At 49.6% G+C, this 18296-nt stretch overlaps 1 protein-coding gene across 4 annotated transcripts in view; it reads right to left on the bottom strand.

The window, feature by feature from the left end:
* The window catches only part of LOC119977495 (CD99 antigen-like protein 2), a 68990-nt gene extending 50913 nt beyond the window's left edge, over positions 1 to 18077 (bottom strand). For all 4 annotated transcript variants that reach the window (XM_038818527.1, XM_038818529.1, XM_038818528.1 and 1 more), the window contains exon 1: positions 17877 to 18077. In XM_038818527.1, coding sequence (XP_038674455.1) covers positions 17877 to 17937 — 61 coding nt within the window. In that variant the 5' untranslated portion in view covers positions 17938 to 18077. The remainder of the gene's footprint in view (positions 1 to 17876) is intronic.
* Positions 18078 to 18296: the final 219 nt, after the last annotated feature.

Here is an 18296-nt window from a genome sequence, read left to right as displayed (position 1 = left end):
TGGGATTGGGGCATGACTGATAGGGGTTGAATCTTTTGTGGATTGCCATTCCATTCCCATTTTCCCACGTCCCGACTGGAACGCTACCTGGACCTCTGGCCTGAGGCTGCTCGGAAATGTGAAGCGTAATGGCTCCTGGAGTCTGAAATGAGCTGACAAAGGCAGTAGTAGGGGCGGGTACAATTTTGTCTTTTAAAAAGCATTTAGACAGTTTTATGGGTAGGATGGGTCGAGAAGGATATGGGCCAAATACGGGCAATTGGGGCTAGCTTACTGGTAAAAACTGGGCGGCATGGACAAGTTGGACCGAAGGGCCTGTTTCCATGCTGTAAACCTCTGACTCTATTGTCCCCTTTTACAGCACTAGCTGCTGCATTTCGGGAAGTTTAAATGCCCCAGTCACTTTGAGAAGTTAGGAGAGAAGGCAAGAGTCCAAGTTAAGGGCAGCACGGTGGCGCAGTGGTTAGCATTGCTGCCTTACGACGCCGAGGTCCCGGGTTCGATTCCTGCTCTGGGTCACTGTCTGTATGGAGGTTGCACATTCTTCCCGTGTTTGTGTAGGTTTCGCCCCCACAACCCAAAGATGTGCATGGTAGGTGGAGTGGCCATGCAAAATTGCCCCTTAATTGGAAAAAATGAATTGGGTACTCTAAATTTATTTTTTAAAAGAGTGCAAGTTAAGTGAGAAGTTTGGTGGAGGGGCCAGTACCACAAAACAACTTCTAACTCCTGGGTAACTAACTTTTCCTGGATAACTATTCTGCTAAGCAAGTCCTAACCATCTAAAAGGTACTGACTTTACATTGGGGTATTCCAGACACAGGTTAGTTGCCAGAGAGTTGAAATTTCCCAGGCAGTCCTTGCCTGGGGACTTCAGAGGAATCCCCCCGCACATCTTCTCAGGAACCTCTGAAGTATGACCGCCCTCCCCCCGGGAATGGAAGATCTCCATGTACCGAATGATCTGTTGAGCTTCTCGCAGAAAAATACTTTTCACTGTACCTTGGTACAAGTGACAATAAACAAATACAACCCAATCTACCCCTGAGTGTTTGGAAGAGTCAGAGGCGATTCGATTGAAACCTATAAGATCCTGAAGGGTCTGGACAGGGCGGATTTGAGGAGGATGCTTCCTCGTGTGGGAGAATCTAGATCTAGGAGTCACAGTTTAAAAATATGGGGTCACCCATTTAAAATAAAGATAAGGATTTTTCTTTCTCTCAGAGGGTGGTGAGTCTCTGGAACTCTCTTCCTCAAAAGGCAGTGGAAGCAGAGTGTTTGAACATTTTTCAGGCAAAGACAGATAGATTCTAGATTAACAAGGAGGCGAAAGGTTGGAATATTAATTAACAAGTGGACGAAAGGTTGGATTCTTGATCAGCAAGGGGGCGAAAGGCTGGATTCTTGATTAACAAGGGGGCGAAAGGTTGGATTTTTGATTAACAATGGGGTGAAAGGTTGGATTCTTGATTAACAAGGAGGTGTAAGGTTAGATTCTTGATTAACAAAGGGCGAAAGGTTGGATTCTTGATTAACAAGGAGGCGAAAGGTTAAATTCTTGATTAACAAAGGCCGAAAGGTTGGATTCTTGATTAACAAGGACACGAAAGGTCAGATTCTTGATTAGCAAGGGGGCGAAAGATTAGATTCTTGATTAACAAGGGGGCGAAAGGTTGGATTTTTGATTAACAATGGGGTGAAAGGTTGGATTCTTGATTAACAAGGAGGTGTAAGGTTAGATTCTTGATTAACAAAGGGCGAAAGGTTGGATTCTTGATTAACAAGGAGGCGAAAGGTTAGATTCTTGATTAACAAAGGCCGAAAGGTTGGATTCTTGATTAACAAGGAGACGAAAGGTCAGATTCTTGATTAACAAAGGGCGAAAGGTTGGATTCTTGATTAACAAAGGGGTGATAGGTTGGATTCTTGATTAACAAAAGATTATGGGGGGTAGGCAAGAATGTGGGGTTGAGGTTACAATCTGATCAGCCACGATATTATTGAATGGTGGAGCAGGCTCGAGGGACCTAGTCCAGCTCCTAATTTGTACATTTGTATGTGCATTGGCAAAAGAAGCAAAAGCAATACGAGAACAAATGGTTTCACTCTGAGTGGTTGGTGTCTGGAATGCACAGTCCGAGAGGGCGGTGGATGGAGGTTCAATTGAGGCATTCAAGAGAGCATGGGATGATTATTTGAAGAGACAATTAACAGGGTTATGGACAGAACGCAGTAGATTGGCACTGGGTGAAATCCTCATTTGGAGAGCTGGAGCAGACACGATGGACCGAATGGCCTCCTTCTGCACTGTAACAACCTGTAATTGGGCAATTACAGTTCAAAGGGGCTTTTTTTTCTGGATATGCTGATGTATGGTCAGTGTTCCAAACAATGTGCTTCCATAACATTGTGGAATACATTGCAGATAAAAAGTCTTTGATTGCTGGTTTGAAGCATTAGATCTCATAATTACATAAATATTTATGATTCTGTGCAGCAGGAAATAATAGAACTATATAATTTTATAATTATTTCACAGTTTGTGATGATCATGCTCTCTGCGTCAGGTGTCACATCAAAAACACTAGAGAGACAGTTCCTGCTGTCATTTTTCTGACCTTGATAACCTATCCCTCGGGGCAGGAGCCAGGGACATCTGCAAATCTACAGAAGCGGCAATGAGCAAATAGTGCAATACTTAAACTCACCATGTCTCTGTTTAGATCACAAACCCTTTGCGAGTGCCTTGGCAACAGCCTTAAAAGGGACACGCCTGCTAAACGTAATTACAGCCGGAGATTACAAACATCCAACATGATGGAAACTGGTGGGCAGCACGGTGGCGCAGTGGTTAGCATTGCTGCCTACGGCGCTGAGGGCCCGGGTTCAAATCCCGGCTCTGGGTCACTGTCCGTGAGGTGTTTGCACATTCTCCCCGTGTCTGTGTGGGTTTCACCCCCACAACCCAAAGATGTGCAGGATAGGTGGATTGGCCACGCTAAATTGCCCCTTAATTGAAAAAAATAATTGGGTACTCTAAATTTATTTTTTAAAAATGATGGAAACTGGTGCCTCAGTGGTTATCAAAAGAGAAAATGCTGGAAAATCTCAGCAGGTCTGGCAGCATCTGTAGGGAGAGAAAAGGGCTAACTTTGAGTCCAGATGACCCTTTGTCAAAGCTCAGATTTTCCAGCATTTTCTCTTTTGGTTTCAGACTGGAGCATCCAGAAGTAATTTGCTTGTACCTCAGTGGTTATGTTCTGTGCCTCTGGGTCAGAAGGTTGTGGCTTTAAGTCTTACTCTGGAGGCTTCAGCCCCAAACAGGCTTCAGTGGTGCACTACCGGAAGTGCCACCTTAGGAGGAGACGTTAAACGGAGGTCTCGGCTGTGTTCACAGGTGGACATAAATTATCCCGTGGCATTATTTCGAAGAAGACCAGGAGAATTTTCCCCTATCCCTCAACCAACGAGTGCTAAAGAACCTGATTATCTGGTCATTATCACGTTGTGGTTAGCAGGAACCTGCTGTGCACAACCGGACGTCCTGCTTTGCCAACATCACAACGGTGACCACACGTCAAAGGTATTTTCTGGGCTGTGTAGCGCTTTGGGGCATCCTAAAGATGTGAGGCACATTGTGCAAACGCAAGTTCTTCCTTTGAGGGTGAAGCGAGTCACTTGCTGGTTACTCTCGAAGCAGCTTTCACTGCTGCCAAGTGTAAGGCACCGTTTAAGTTTAAAGCATATCTGGTAGTATGACTGGAGGTCATAACCACTACGGTACCTGGGAGTGTGAGCTGCTATTGGTGGAGAAGGCTCGCTGCCCATTAGCCCAAGTGTTGCTTTCCCATTGGTCGAGATGAAGGTAGCTCCGCCCACGAAGCGGAGTATAAGAACCTGTGTTTCCCAGCAGCCATCGTTCTTTCTGTACTCAAGCTGCTGGGCACACTTCTTTAAGATTAAAGCCTTCGATTCAGACTATTCCTTCTTTCTGTGCTTATTGATCGCGCATCAATTTAATCTTTTTAAAGGATGGAGCTCCGCATCAAGCTGGAGTGTCTACGACTCAGCCCCCACGCAGCAAATGCAACAGCCACATTTAAGCACTGGCTGGCTTGTTTCAACAGCTACCTTAGCACGGCGGAAAACGTACCGACGAGGGAGCAGAAGCTACACATCCTCCACTCGTGCGTCGGCACCGGCATCTACACGCTCATTGAGGACACGACCGACTATGACGCGGCCATGGAACTGCTCAAAGGCCACTTCATCCGGCCGGTGAATCAGGTCTACGCTCGGCACTTACTGGCCAGAAGGCAGCAGATCCCTGGTGAGTCGTTGGACGATTTTTACCGTGCCCTCCTCGTACTGGGGAGGAACTGCGGTTGCCCGCAAGTGTCGGCTAGTGAGCACACTGAACTCCTCATCCGAGACGCCTTTATTGCAGGCATGCAGTCCCCACAGATCCACCAGAGACTATTAGAAAGGGAAACCTCGGGCAGCACGGTGGCCTAGTGGTTAGCACAACCGCCTCACGGCGCTGAGGTCCCAGGTTCGACCCGGCTCTGGGTCACTGTCCGTGTGGAGTTTGCACATTCTCCCCGTGTCTGCGTGGGTTTCGCCCCCACAACCCAAAAAATGTGCACAGTAGGTAGATTGGCCACGCTAAATTGCCCCTTAATTGGAAAAAATAATTGGGTAATCTAAATTTATTTTAAAAAAAGAAAGGAGGCACGGTCCCTCGCTACCTCCCTGAATGTCGCAAACAGAAACACCCGCTCATACGCCCCCGACCGTGCGGCGGCCCCCTGGGCAGCGTGGAATTCAGCCTCTCTCCCCCCACGGACTCGGACTCCCCCCAGGCCTGCGCCGCAGGACGCCCTGAAAAACCCGCGGGGCCCCGCTGCTATTTTTGCGGCCAGGCAAAACACCCCCGACAACGTTGCCAAGCCCGATCTGCAACCTGCAAGGGCTGCGGGAAGAAATGCCACTTTGTGTCCGTCTGCCAAGGCGGGCGCTGCTGTCCCGGGCAGCGACCGCGGGACTCCCCCTTCTCTCTCTCTCTCCAGGGGCCCCGTGCGGCCCCCGAACCTCGCTGCTCCCATCCCCCAACGCCAAGCTCGACCTCCAGGCACCGCCATTTGGTGCCTTCGACGCCATTTTGTCCACCCCCCACAATGTGCGACCGATGGGCGCTGCCATCTTGGATCGGCTCCGAGGACCCTGCGGGTGACTACGCACCGCCCGATGAAGATTCCGACTATCTGCCACGACTCGCTTCAATCACTGTGGACCAGTCTCAACCCCGCACCCTCTCTACGTCAACAACTAAGGTCCTGCTCAACAGGCACGAAACGACCTGCCTACTGGACTCCGGGAGCACAGAGTTTCGTACACCCTACCACGGTAAGACGCTGCGCTCTCCGTCTACCTGGTCAAGCAAAAAAAAAAAATCGCCCTGGCCTCTGGCTCCCATTCAGTGGAGATCACGGGGTGTTATATAGCGGACCTCACAGTCCAGGGGAAGGAGTATAAAAATTACAGACTCTGCGTCCTCTCCCACCTCTACGCGGCCGTACTCCTGGGGTTAGACTTCCAGTGTAACCTCCAGAGCCTAACATTTAAATTTGGCGGCCCGATGCCTCCCCTCACTGTCTGCAGCCTCGCGACCCTCGAGGTCGATCCCCTGTCCTTGTTTGCAAACCTCACCCCGGATTGCAAACCTATTGCCACCAGGAGCTGACGGTACAGTGCCCAGGACTGGATCTTCATCAGTTCAGAGGTCCAGCGGCTTCTGAAGGAAGGGGTCATCAAGGCTAGTAACAGCCCCTGGCTAGCACAAGTTCTGGTGGTAAAGACCGGGGAGAAGAATAGGATGGTCATAGACTACAGTCAGACCATCAACAGATTTACACAGCTGGACGCGTACCCTCTCCCCCGTATATCCGACCTGGTCAATAGGATCGCACAGTACAAGGTCTTCTCCATGGTGGACCTCAAGTCCGCCTACCACCAGCTCCCCATCCGCGCGAGCGATCGCAAGTACACTGCATTCAAAGCGGACGGGCGGCTCTACCACATTTTAAGGGTTCCCTTCGGTGTCACAAACAGGGTCTCGATCTTCCAAAGGGAGATGGACCGAATGGTCGACCGATACGGTTTACGGGCACCCTTCCCGTATCTCGATAATGTCACCATCTGCGGCCACGATCAGCAGGACCACGACACCAATCTCCGCAAATTCCTCCAAACCTCAAAGCTCCTGAATCTGACTTACAGCAAGGACAAATGCGTGTTTAGCACCAACCGTCTAGCCATCCTCGGCTACGTAGTGTGAAATGGAGTGATAGGCCCCGACCCGGAACGCATGCGCCCCCTGATGGAGCTCCCCCTTGCCCACTTCCCCAAGACCCTAAAGCGCTGCCTCGGCTTCTTCTCAATATTACGCCCAGTGGGTCCCCAACTACGCCGACAAAGCCCGTCCGCTCATCCAAACAGCCAAGTTCCCCCTGTCGGCGGAGGCCCGCCAGGCCTTCAGCCGCATCAATGTGGATATCGCAAAGGCCACAATCCGCGCTATCGACGAGTCCCTCCCCTTCCAGATCAACGCGTCCGACGTAGCTCTGGTAGCCACCTTCAACCAAACGGGCAGGCCCGTGGCCTTCTTCTCCCATACCCTCCATGCTTCCGAAATCCGCCACTCATCGGTCGAGAAGGAAGCTCAGGCCATAGTAGAAGCTGTGCGACACTGGAGGCATTATCTGGCCGGCAGGAGGTTCACGCTCCTCACAGACCAATGGTCGGTGGCTTTCATGTTTGACAACGCACAGAAGGGCAAGATAAAAAATGACAAGATCTTTGAGGTGGAGGATCGAGTTATCCACCTACAACTACGACATCTTGTATCGTCCTGGGAAGCTGAACGAGCCTCCCGATGCCCTGTCCCGCGGCACCTGTGCCAACGCACAAGTGGACCGCCTCCGAGCCCTCCACATGGACCTCTGCCACCCGGGGGTCATCCGCTTCTTTCATTTTGTAAAGACCCGCAACCTGCCCTACTCCATCGAGGAGGTCAGGACAGTCACTAGGAACTGCCACATCTGAGCGGAGTGCAAGCCGCCCCGGAAAAGCGCATCTGACAAAGGCTTCCCGTCCCTTTGAACGCCTCAGCATGGACTTCAAAGGTCCCCTCCCCTCTATCAACCGCAACACGTACTTCCTCAATGTGATTGACGAGTACTCCCGCTTCCCGTTCGCCATCCCCTGCCCCGACATGACCACACCCACCATCACAAAAGCCGTCCACAGCATTTTCTCCCTTTTCGAATTCCCCGCTTACATTTTCCACGATAGGGGGTCCTCCTTTATAACCGACGAACTGCGTCAATTCCTGCTCAGCAAGGGCATTGCCTCAAGCAGGACGACCAGTTATAGCCCCCGGGGTAACGGACAAGGCGAGAGGAAGAACGGTACGGTCTGGAAGACCGTCCTGCTGGCCCTATGGTCCAGAAATCTCCCAGTCTCCCGCTGGCAGGAGGTCCTCCCAGACGCCCTCCACTCCATCCGGTCGCTGCTTTGCACGTCTACCAATCAAACACCTTTTGAACGCCTTCTAGTCTTCTCCAGGAAGTCTTCCTCAGGGACCCTGCTCCCGACCTGGCTGGCTGCCCCCGGGCCCATCCTGCTCCGGAAACCGGTGCGGGCGCATAAATCGGAACTGTTGGTCGAGAGGGTCCAGCTGCTCCACGCTAACCCGCAATACGTGTATGTGGAGTACCCCGACGGCCAACAGGACACGGTCTCCCTACGGAACCTGGCGCCCGTCGGATCCCCGCCATCGCCCCCAGCACCAGCCGCACCCACCCCCCTCCAACCGCAACTGCTCCCCGCAGGCGCTCCCCTCCCTGGCCCACCAACCCCCTCACCCGCACCGCCTAGAGGACTAGCCGCCCCCCCCCCCCCCCCCCCCCACGGCCCGGCCCTCACCAGCTCCGTCTAGGGGTGTGGAAACCTCCACGAGGACCGGATCATCGCTCCCGGAGTCATGGACGCCCGCATCTCCAACATCTCCGATGAAGCTCCGCAGGTCGCAGAGGATGTCCAAGGCCCCTGATTGTCTGATCGAGTCAATATGACTTTTTAAATGGACCTTTGTTTTCCCGACTCTGTAAATAACTTGCCGTGTGATAACACATCTCTGTATATAGTTACGGGCCAGTGGGCAACCACCGTTGGAGAGATATAATCCCATATCACTAGCCATACTACCAGTATCTTGTCCCACCCGCACTGGATGCACCCCCCCGGCTTCTCAACAAGCACACGCCGTCCCCGGTTCCTTTCTCAACAAGGGGTGAATGTGGAGTATGACTAGAGGTACTACAGTACCTGGGAGTGTGAGCTGCTATTGGTGGAGTAGGCTCGCTGCCCATTGGCCCAAGTGTTGCTTTCCCATTGGTCGAGATGAAGCTAGCTCCGCCCATGAGGCGGAGTATAAGAATCGTTCTTTCTGTACTCACGCTGCTGGGCACACTTCTTGTAGATTAAAGCCTTCGATTCGGACTACTCCTTCATTTCTATGCTTATTGATCGCGCATCAGCGTATCAACGGACTGTATGGCCACTGTTTCAGTACTCCTTCTTCACCTGTAGACTGACTGAAACGTAGAATGCCAGCACGTTAAAAGATGCTGCAGATTGAAAATCAGGGGCAGTCTGGTGGAAGAATCCATAGAAATGTCCAACGGTGTGCAGGTTAGGTGGATTAGCCATGCTAAATTTACCCATAGTGTCCAAGGATGTGTAGTTTTGGTGGGGGAGTGGGCCTAGACAGCCCGCTCTTTCAGAGGGTTGACGCAGACTTGATGGGCCGAATACCTTCCTTCCGTGCTGTAGGAATTTTATGGAATACAAGAGCATGAGCAGGAGTAGACCCTGTTCCGCCATTCAATATGATTATGGTTGATTCAACGTCGTTTTTCATCTCACTCCCCATATCCTGCGACCAAAGTCTGTCTCAACGTTAAATAAATTCAATGATGGAGCATCCGCAACTCTCAGCGGTAGAGAATTCCAAACATTCACAAGTTTTTTGGTGAGGAACTTTCTCCTCATCTCAGTCCTAAACGATGGGGCCCTTATTTTGGGATTTTGCCAGGTTTTAGATGCCCCCCGGTATCTCTAATGTAAAGCCCCACATAAGTTTTGACTAGTCCACAGCATTCTTCTAAAGTCCAGGCAATATGGGACCAGTTTTCCACACAGGGCAACCCTCTCGTCCAAGCAACCAATGCAGCAAACCTTCACTGTGCAGCCTCTAGTGCAAGTCTATCCTTCCTTAAACATGGAGACCAAAATTGCACAGTATTCGAAGGGCATTTTGCTTTGCTTGGGTGGGCGATTGCCCGATGCATGTGAAATCACTCGGGCCCGTGCTTCGACGTCATCGCGTACACACACACAGTATTTTAGTCAGTGGGCGCACACGAGTGTCGGAAGTGTCGGAGTGGCCAAGCAGACAACATAGCCCATTAAAGGGACCAATTGAACTCAATTTAACGTGGCCCATGTGCCCCTTTTTCGCGGTGTCCACCTGCTACCCATCCTCACTGGCAGCACTGAACCTTAACTGGCCAGCCAGCGTGAAATCGGGCTCGGGGCCGACCACGGGCGGGAATGCTTCTCACGCCTGACGGGCGAAGAAATGAGGCCCATATGTGGTCTCACCAATTGATTGACTACAACTGAGGCGACATTCCGTTTGCAATTTCCCACGACGTTCCCCATGCTCCTTCATATACTTTACCCCCTTGGAAAATGGTACAGATTGCTGGATGCATTTTGTAGGCTGATTGACAACCCACTTTGAATGAATGCTCATTTTATGGCCAACAAAACTGGGAGGGGTCTTGAAAGCAGGACCTTCCAGCTCAAAGGCAGGCTGAAGCACTCCCAACTGGGCCACTCGGGCTCTCTATGTGGGCTGGTAAGTCTACATTCCCCAGTGCAGCTGGGATGATACAACGCCGCACTGCAGCACTGCACAGAAGTACGTATCTCAATTTAAGCACTTACGGCCACGCCGAACACATTGAGCCGCACAAAATAGGTCAAAGTTGAAAGCGAGGTGGGTGGGGAACTGAGTCATAGACAGAAAGGAGGAGAAAATAAAGAATCGACTGTAGCTCAAACTTGTCATGCGTTTCCTCTTGTGGTTTCAAATATTGGCAGAATACTGAGAGACAACCAAACCAACTTGTTAAAAAAGGTAATATTTTATCTAAAAAAAGTGCAATAAAAAAAGGATACTTTCTGACACAAAGGTACTCGACAAGTATTTGAGGGTTAAGTTGAAATGAAAAGACACCGGTTTCAATTGGTGCCATGTTATTGCTCGCAACATCAGAGAAAATACTAACTGTAACTGAGAACAAGGCTTCCCTTTTGGATCGGAACTGTAGAATGCCTACAGTGCAGAAGGGGGGGCCATTCGGCCCCTATCGCCGTACCCCACCTAACCTACACATGTTTGGACTGTGGGAGGAAACCGGACCACCCGGAAACACGGGGAGAAAGTGCAAACTCCACACAATCACCGAGGGCCAGAATCGAATCCGGGTCCCTGGCACTGTGAGGCAGCAGTGCAAAGCACTGTGCCACCGTGCTGCCCTGACATTAGGTCCCAACCCCATGCCATGTCAGCAATGGTCAGCCGACAACCTTTTTGCAGGCCCATGAATGGACAAGAGGGCTAAAATTGTCCCTTAATTGGAGGGGGGGGGGGGGGGGGGAGGGGGGAAAAAGATGACAAGCAGGCTTTCGAGCCTGGAGAGCCAATAGGAAGCCTTCCAATACAGGTGGGAAAGAGATGGTTGGTGCCTCTGTCTCGAGGTAACCTCTCGGAGCTTTCTGCAAAATGAAATGGCTACAGATGTGGGACCACCATTGTGGAGGCCAGGTAGGAATCGTGGCCTGAACAAAGTGGTCCTGGAGTGATCGTCTTCTCCCCGGCCTGCTGGCCAAATCTTAGCCTCTGCTGTGCTCCTGGTGCCACAGAGGCAGGGGGAGGGGTGGAGAGGCAGTGAAAGAAGCTTCCCACTGGTCAACTGGACAATTCTAGCCCTCAGGGATGCTCTAACCCTTCAGGAAAACGACCGAGAGTCAGGACTGAGGCAGGGTAATAGCACAACCACCAGCATTGGGAAATTCCTGGCCCGACTGTTTCCACCCCCCTCATATCGGCACCGAATTCCTGCCCCAACTATGTACCAAACCAGCCTCAAGAAGTAGATATTGTGCACCTTGCTCATTACAATATTTACTGACGTGAGTGAATCTCAAGAAATAGCACGCCACCAAAATAAAGACTACAAATTTCTGTTTAAAATAGTTTCATTTCCCAGAAAATAGAATCATCGAGCCATTCTGCCCACTGTGTTCAAACCAGCCCTTTGAAAGAGTTATCTGATTAGTTATCACAGCTCCAGAACAAGTATAAATCACACAATTAGAAAGCCGTACATTGGGCAGCACGGTGGCGCAGTGGGTTAGCCCTGTTGCCTCACGGCGCCGAGGTCCCAGGTTCGATCCCGGCTCTGGGTCACTGTCTGTGTGGAGTTTGCACATTCTCCCCGTGTTTGCGTGGGTTTCGCCCCCACAACCCAAAGATGTGCAGAGTAGGTGGATTGGCCACGCTAAATTGCCCCTTAATTGGAAAAAATTAATTGGGTACTCTAAATTTATAAAAAAAAAGAAAAAAAAAAAAGAAAGCCGTACATTAAAAAGTAGAACATAGGGTAAACATTAAAAATATAAGGAATGCTGGATACACAGAGCAGGTTTACCAGCACCTCCAATGAAATGGGATAAAATGGAAAACATTATAAGGCAGCGCAGAAGCGCAGTGGTTAGCACAGCTGCCTCCCAGTGCCGAGGTCCCAGATTCGATCCCGGCTCTGGGTCACTGTCCGTGTGGAGTTTGCACATTCTCCCCATGTGTGCATAGATTTTGCCCCCACAACACAAAGATGTGCAGGGTAGGTGGATTGGCCACGCTAAACTGCTCCTTAATTAGAAAAAATGAATTGGGTACTCTAAATTTTTTTATTTTTTTTTTAAATGGTAAATATTACAAGCGCTGGAAATATGGAAACCCATTGAAGATTCATCTGTATCTGCGAAGGTGTTAATTCACCTTCCAGATTCATCCCCTTCACCAGAGCTGAGGTAATGAATACATTAACATTGAGGGTATAGGATACCCTACAGGCCATCCCTCTCTATACCTGCCACAAAAAATGCCTAAAACTCATTCCTCATCCAGTCACATCCAGTGTAGCCCAGATGTCACTGTTCAGTCCTTGCTCTTCATTATTAAAACATTAACGTTGGTCGAAGCCATCTGAAGGGATTGGATAGGCTTTAGCAGGAAGCTTGACTTAATGGTAACCTTCTTTATTCCATAAACAAAAAGGGTGTGGATTTAAACTCCACTCTAGAATTGATTCTCCAGTACAGTGCTGCCTTTTTGGAAAGACTACAACCCGAGGCATCAGCTGCATTTTTCAGGTGGATCTTGCAACATTACATTATTCGCATATCAACAAGGTGTTTTCAGTGTTGGGCCCACAGCTATCTCTCAGTCTGAGGCTGTGCCCTTGGGTTCTAGTCTCTCCTACTATTAGAAACATCCTCTCCACATCCACTCTATTTAGGTCTCCTAGTATTCTGTAGGTTTCAATGAGATTCCCCATCATCCTTCTAAACTCCATCGAGTAGAGACCCAGAGTCCTCAAATGACAAGCCCTTTATTCCCGGGATCATTCGTGTGGACCACCCCTGGACCAAGGTTAACACATCCTTCCTTAGCTACGGGGTCCAAAACTGCTCACAATGGGGTCTGACCAGAGCCTTATACAGCCTCAGCAGTACATCCCTGGTCTTGTAGTGCAGCCCTCTCGACATGAATGCTAACATTGCCTTCCGAACTACCAACTGAGCCTGCCTGTTAATCTTAAGAGAATCCTGATCTAGGACTCCCAAGTCTCTTTGTGCTACAGATTTCCAAATCCTTTCCCCATTTAGAAAACACATCCAGCCTTGCACTGTTTTGCTACACCAATGGGAAAGCAAAAAGACTCATTACCCAATTCTGTCTCATTGGGGAGATGATGGCAAGAGTGGTCATGTTCATGGATTCAGTAATCCGGTGACCGAAGCTAATACTGCGAGGACATGGGTTCAAATCCTACCACTGCAGCTGGTGAAATATAAATTGGATTGATAAATCTGGAATATAAAGCTAGTCTCAGCAATGCTGAGCATAAAATTATCATTGATTAAAAATCCATCTGGTTCATTCATATCCTTTAGGAAAGGAAATCTGTCCTCATTACCTGGTCTGGCCTACATGTGACTCCAGACACACGGCACTTTAATTGCCCTCTGAAGAGGCCTGGTAAGCCGCTGGGTTCAAGGGCAATTAGGGATGGGCAATAAAAAGCTGACCTTGCCAATTATGCCCTTATCCCATGAGAGCACTTTTAAAAATTAGACTATCAGCCTCCATATCCCTCCCTGCCCATTTTCAAAGATTTTGACTCTGGTAAAGAAATGTGTTCAAGGAGAATGACAAAACAAAATCCCTTATGATTTTTTTCTTCAAGTTTATCCAGAAAATGATCTGCAATTCCTGGGAGGGTTGGCACCCCTAACCTCACTGCCACCCTCGAGGGTTACTATAAGACCATAAGACATAGGAGTGGAAGTAAGGCCATTCGGCCCATCGAGTCCACTCCGCCATTCAATCATGGCTGATGGGCATTTCAACTCCACCTACCAGCATTCTCCCCGTAGCCCTTAATTCCTCGCGACATCAAGAATTTATCTATCTCTGCCTTGAAGCCATTTAGCGTCCCGGCCTCCACTGCACTCCGCGGCAATGAATTCCACAGGCCCACCACTCTCTGGCTGAAGAAATGTCTCCGCATTTCTGTTCTGAATTTACCCCCTCTAATTCTAAGGCTGTGCCCACGGGTCCTTGTCTCCTTGCCTAACGGAAACAGTTTCTTTGCGTTCACCCTTTCTAAGCCATGTATTATCTTGTAAGTTTCTATTAGATCTCCCCTTAACCTTCTAAACTCCAATGAATACAATCCCAGGATCCTCAGCCGTTCATCATATGTTAGACCCGCCATTCCAGGGATCATCCGTGTGAATCTCCGCTGGACACGCTCCAGTGCCAGTATGTCCTTCCTGAGATGTGGGGCCCAAAACTGGACACAGTACTCCAAATGGGGCCTAACCAGAGCCTTATAAAGGCTCAGTAGCACATCGCTGCTTTTATATTCCAACCCTCTTGAGATAAATGACAACATTGCATTCGCTTTCTTAATCACAGATTCAACCTGCATGTTTACCTTTAGGGAATCCTCGACTAGCACTCCCAGATCCCTTTGAACTTTGGCATTATGAATTTTCTCACCGTTTAGAAAATAGTCTATGCTTGGATTCTTTTTTCCAAAGTGCAAGACCTCACATTTTCTCACGTTGAATTGCATCAGCCATTTCCTGCACCACTCTCCCAAACTGTCTAGATCCTTCTGCAGCCTCCCCACTTCCTCAGCACTACCTGCCTGACCACCTAACTTCGTATCATCGGCAAACTTCGCTAGAATGCCCCCAGTCCCTTCATCCAGATCATTAATATATATGGTGAACAGCTGTGGCCCCAACACTGAACCCTGTGGGACACCGCTGGTCACCGGCTGCCATTCCGAAAAAGAACCTTTTATCCCAACTCTCTGCCTTCTGTCAGACAGCCAATCCTCAACCCATGCCAGTAGCTCACCTCGAACACCATGGGCCCTCATGGCCTACTGACTCTATTTGATTCAACAGATCCTCTTCCCACACTTTTCATCCAGCCTTTCAAATCCACCCGTGATCTCCTCTAACCACACAGCCCAGCATGTACATCCTACAACCCTCCACCATTCGGATCCTCCCAATAGCATTGACTACTTCACAACCTTCCAGACTCCACATCGAGTTCAATAATTTCCATGTCCTAACCTTCAGTCAGCGGGAGATTCTGCTACTCCCATTTACTTCTTCTCTAGAGCCATCTTTAGTTTGTCTTTCCCCTTTGCATCACCATCCCTTTAATAAAAGCAAAATACTGCAGAGCTGAAATAAAAATGGAAAGTGCTGGGTACACTCAACAGGTCCGGCAGGGTCTGTGGAGAGAGAAGCGGAGTTAAAGCGTCAAGTTCAATGTAACTTCTTCTGAGCTTTTAAGTTGAGTTTTTCTAGCATTTTCTATTTTTGATCCAGTTCCGAAGAAGAGGTTACATTGGACGTGAAACATTGGGTGAGATTTTCCGGCAGTTCATGTCAGCGGGACTGGAAGATTCCAATAATGGCACACCCACCCCCTTGTCGCGGGTTTCCCGGCTTCAAGGGGCAACGGCTGGACCAGACAATTCCGCAACTGGCCAATGGTGGTCCACCTTCCGCCTCTGCGAAACACCTGGCGAGTTGCTGGGTAAATTCCGTCCATTAACTCTGTCTCCCTCTGGAGATTTTTCAGCACTTTCTGTTTTTACTACCACAACCCATTTTGTTATGCAACCTCTCCCACGCTTCCACCCGATCACTGATCTTCCCTTCAGTTCCTTCTTTTTTTTTAAAACAAACATTTTATGAAGGCATTTATTGTTTCAAAACAGCAAAAGATACAAATACAATGTAAACATAATTCAGTGCGTAACACTCCCCCAACCAACTCCATACCCTGCCAACTTGGCTTATACACAAAACTCCCCAAGTCCCTCCATCTCTTCTCACCATTATCGCCAAAACTAAACTAAGCTAACTAAACTAACTCCACCTGCCCCCCTTATTCCCTAACACTCCGAACTTATTGTATCTGCTAGCAGTTTAGTTTTCCCCGAAGAAGTCGATAAACGTCTGCCACCTCTGAATGAACACTGATCCTCTCAGAGTAAATTTAATTTTCTCAAGCCTGAAAAACCCAGCCATGTCGCTAACCATTGCCCCCATTTTCGAGGACTCGCGTCCCTCCACGCTAATAGGATCCGTCTCTGGGCTACCAAGGAGGCAAAGGCCAAAACGTCAGCCTCTCACACCCCCTGGACTCCGGGTCTTCCGACACTCCAAACATCGCCATCTCCGGATAGGCGCCACCCTCGTTTTTGGTATCGTAGACATGAATCGACAAATCCCCGCCAAAATCCCCTAAGCTTCAGACATGTCCAAAACATAGGGGCCTCACGGTAGCATGGTGGTTAGCATCAATGCTTCACAGCTCCAGGGTCCCAAGTTCGATTCCCGGCTGGGTCACTGTCTGTGTGGAGTCTGCACGTCCTCCCCGTGTGTGCGTGGGTTTCCTCCGGGTGCTCCGGTTTCCTCCCACAGTCCAAAGATGTGCGGGTTAGGTGGATTGGCCATGCTAAATTGCCCATAGTGTAAGGTTAATGGGGGGATTGTTGGGTTACGGGGGTTTAAGTAGGGTGATCATTGCTCGGCACAACATCGAGGGCCGAAGGGCCTGTTCTGTGCTGTACTGTTCTATGTTCTATGTTCTATGTTCTACATGTGGACATGATTTGCGCCCCCCCTGCACACCTCACATACTTGTCCTCTACTGCAAAGAACCTGCTCATCCGGGCCACCATCATGTGTGCCCGGTGGACCACTTTGAATTGTATCAGGTTGAGCCTGGCACATGATGAGGACATGTTGACTCTGCTCAGAGCATCCTCCCACAGACCCACCTCTCACTCCTTTCCGAACACATCCTCCCAATTACATTTTAACTCCCCTATCTGAGTTCTCTCCCACTCATAAGTTTTTTTATAGATTTCCAAAACCAGCGGGGATCTAGAAATTACCTTATCCTGTATCCCCTGTGGCGGTGAGGTCGAAACCTGCCTTCACACAAAATCCCTCACCTGCAGATGACGAAACCCATTCCCTCCACTTTAGTTCCTTCTCATAATAATAATAATCTTCATTATTGTCACAAGTGGGTTTACATTAACACTGCAATGAAGTTACTGTGAAAATCCCCTAGTTGCCACATTCCGGCCCCTGTTCGGGTACATAGAGGGAGAATTCAGAATGTCCAATTCACCTCACAAACACGTCATTTGGGACTTGTGGGGGGAAACCGGAGCACCCGGAAGAAACCCACGCAGACACGGGGAGAACGTGCAGACTCTGCACAGTGACCCAAGCCGGTAATCGAACCCGGGCTTCTGGCGCGGTGAAGCCCTTCTCCTCCACCCGCCCCCCTTCCCCTCCACCCGCCCCCCTTCCCCCCTTCCCCTCCACCCGCCTACTTAAACCAGTCACATCTTTAACTTTTGCCAGCTTTGACAAAAGCTCTTTTTGATGAAAGCTCTTTATCCACCACGCTCACTTTTCTGCCTCAGGCAATTTAGCCTTTCAACCTGCCCAGCTTCCACTGAAGCAGTAACTCTTCATTCTCCCTCAGGTGAGGAGGACCTCAGGAGCTGACAGCAGCGAAGGAGGCCATTCGGCCCGTCGCGACAGTTCTGACTGAAAACCCAATTGCCTGACAGATGGCATGACCAGAGCTGCAGACCCGAAATTCGGTTCAGCAGTTGTTGGCGAATGTCCCAATTCGGAATCCTCCCCCCCTTTCTCTCTCGGCTCTGTCTGAAGGACAGATTTTCCTTTTGACAACTTAAAGCTCCGGGGGTGGGGAAGTAATAGAATAAAACTTTTTTTTCCACCCCTGCCACTGAAAATACTTTGTAAAAAAAACTTCTTTAAAAAAAGCAACACGTCTACATACATGGCAGGGAGGGGAGAGATTAAAAAATCCTTACCGTTCGCTCTCACCGGAACAAATGTCAGGCAGACAAAGACGAAACTCCTCAAAAGCAACATTCTGCAACAAGATTTTTTAAAAAGTGCAACTATTTAACCCGCAAAATACGAGGCGCAGAAATGCTCAATGTAAAAACTTCCTCTGAGGGACTTTTATTTTCCCACTGATTGACCCAGAGCCCTGTCAATCAGCCTGAGTGACAGCTCCCTCCTGCAATTGGAAAGCCTCCCCTGTCGCCTCTTACCGTTTAAAACTCGGAGAGCCGACGCCCGGTTTTAGTAAAAGCAGAACAGGAAAATCCTGCTTCAACCTTCTCCGTTGCTGGCGTGGCTCACTGGGCGGGACGGCGGCCAGACCGCACCCAGGTGAGGTGGAGCCTTTCTCGGTGCCAGAGGAGAGGGCCCAAAATAGCCGTGCT

This window comes from Scyliorhinus canicula, chromosome 14 (genome assembly GCF_902713615.1).
Source record: "Scyliorhinus canicula chromosome 14, sScyCan1.1, whole genome shotgun sequence".
Lineage (NCBI taxonomy): Eukaryota > Metazoa > Chordata > Chondrichthyes > Carcharhiniformes > Scyliorhinidae > Scyliorhinus > Scyliorhinus canicula.
Note: the sequence above shows the minus strand (reverse complement) of the source record. Positions and strands in the feature narration are given on the sequence as shown.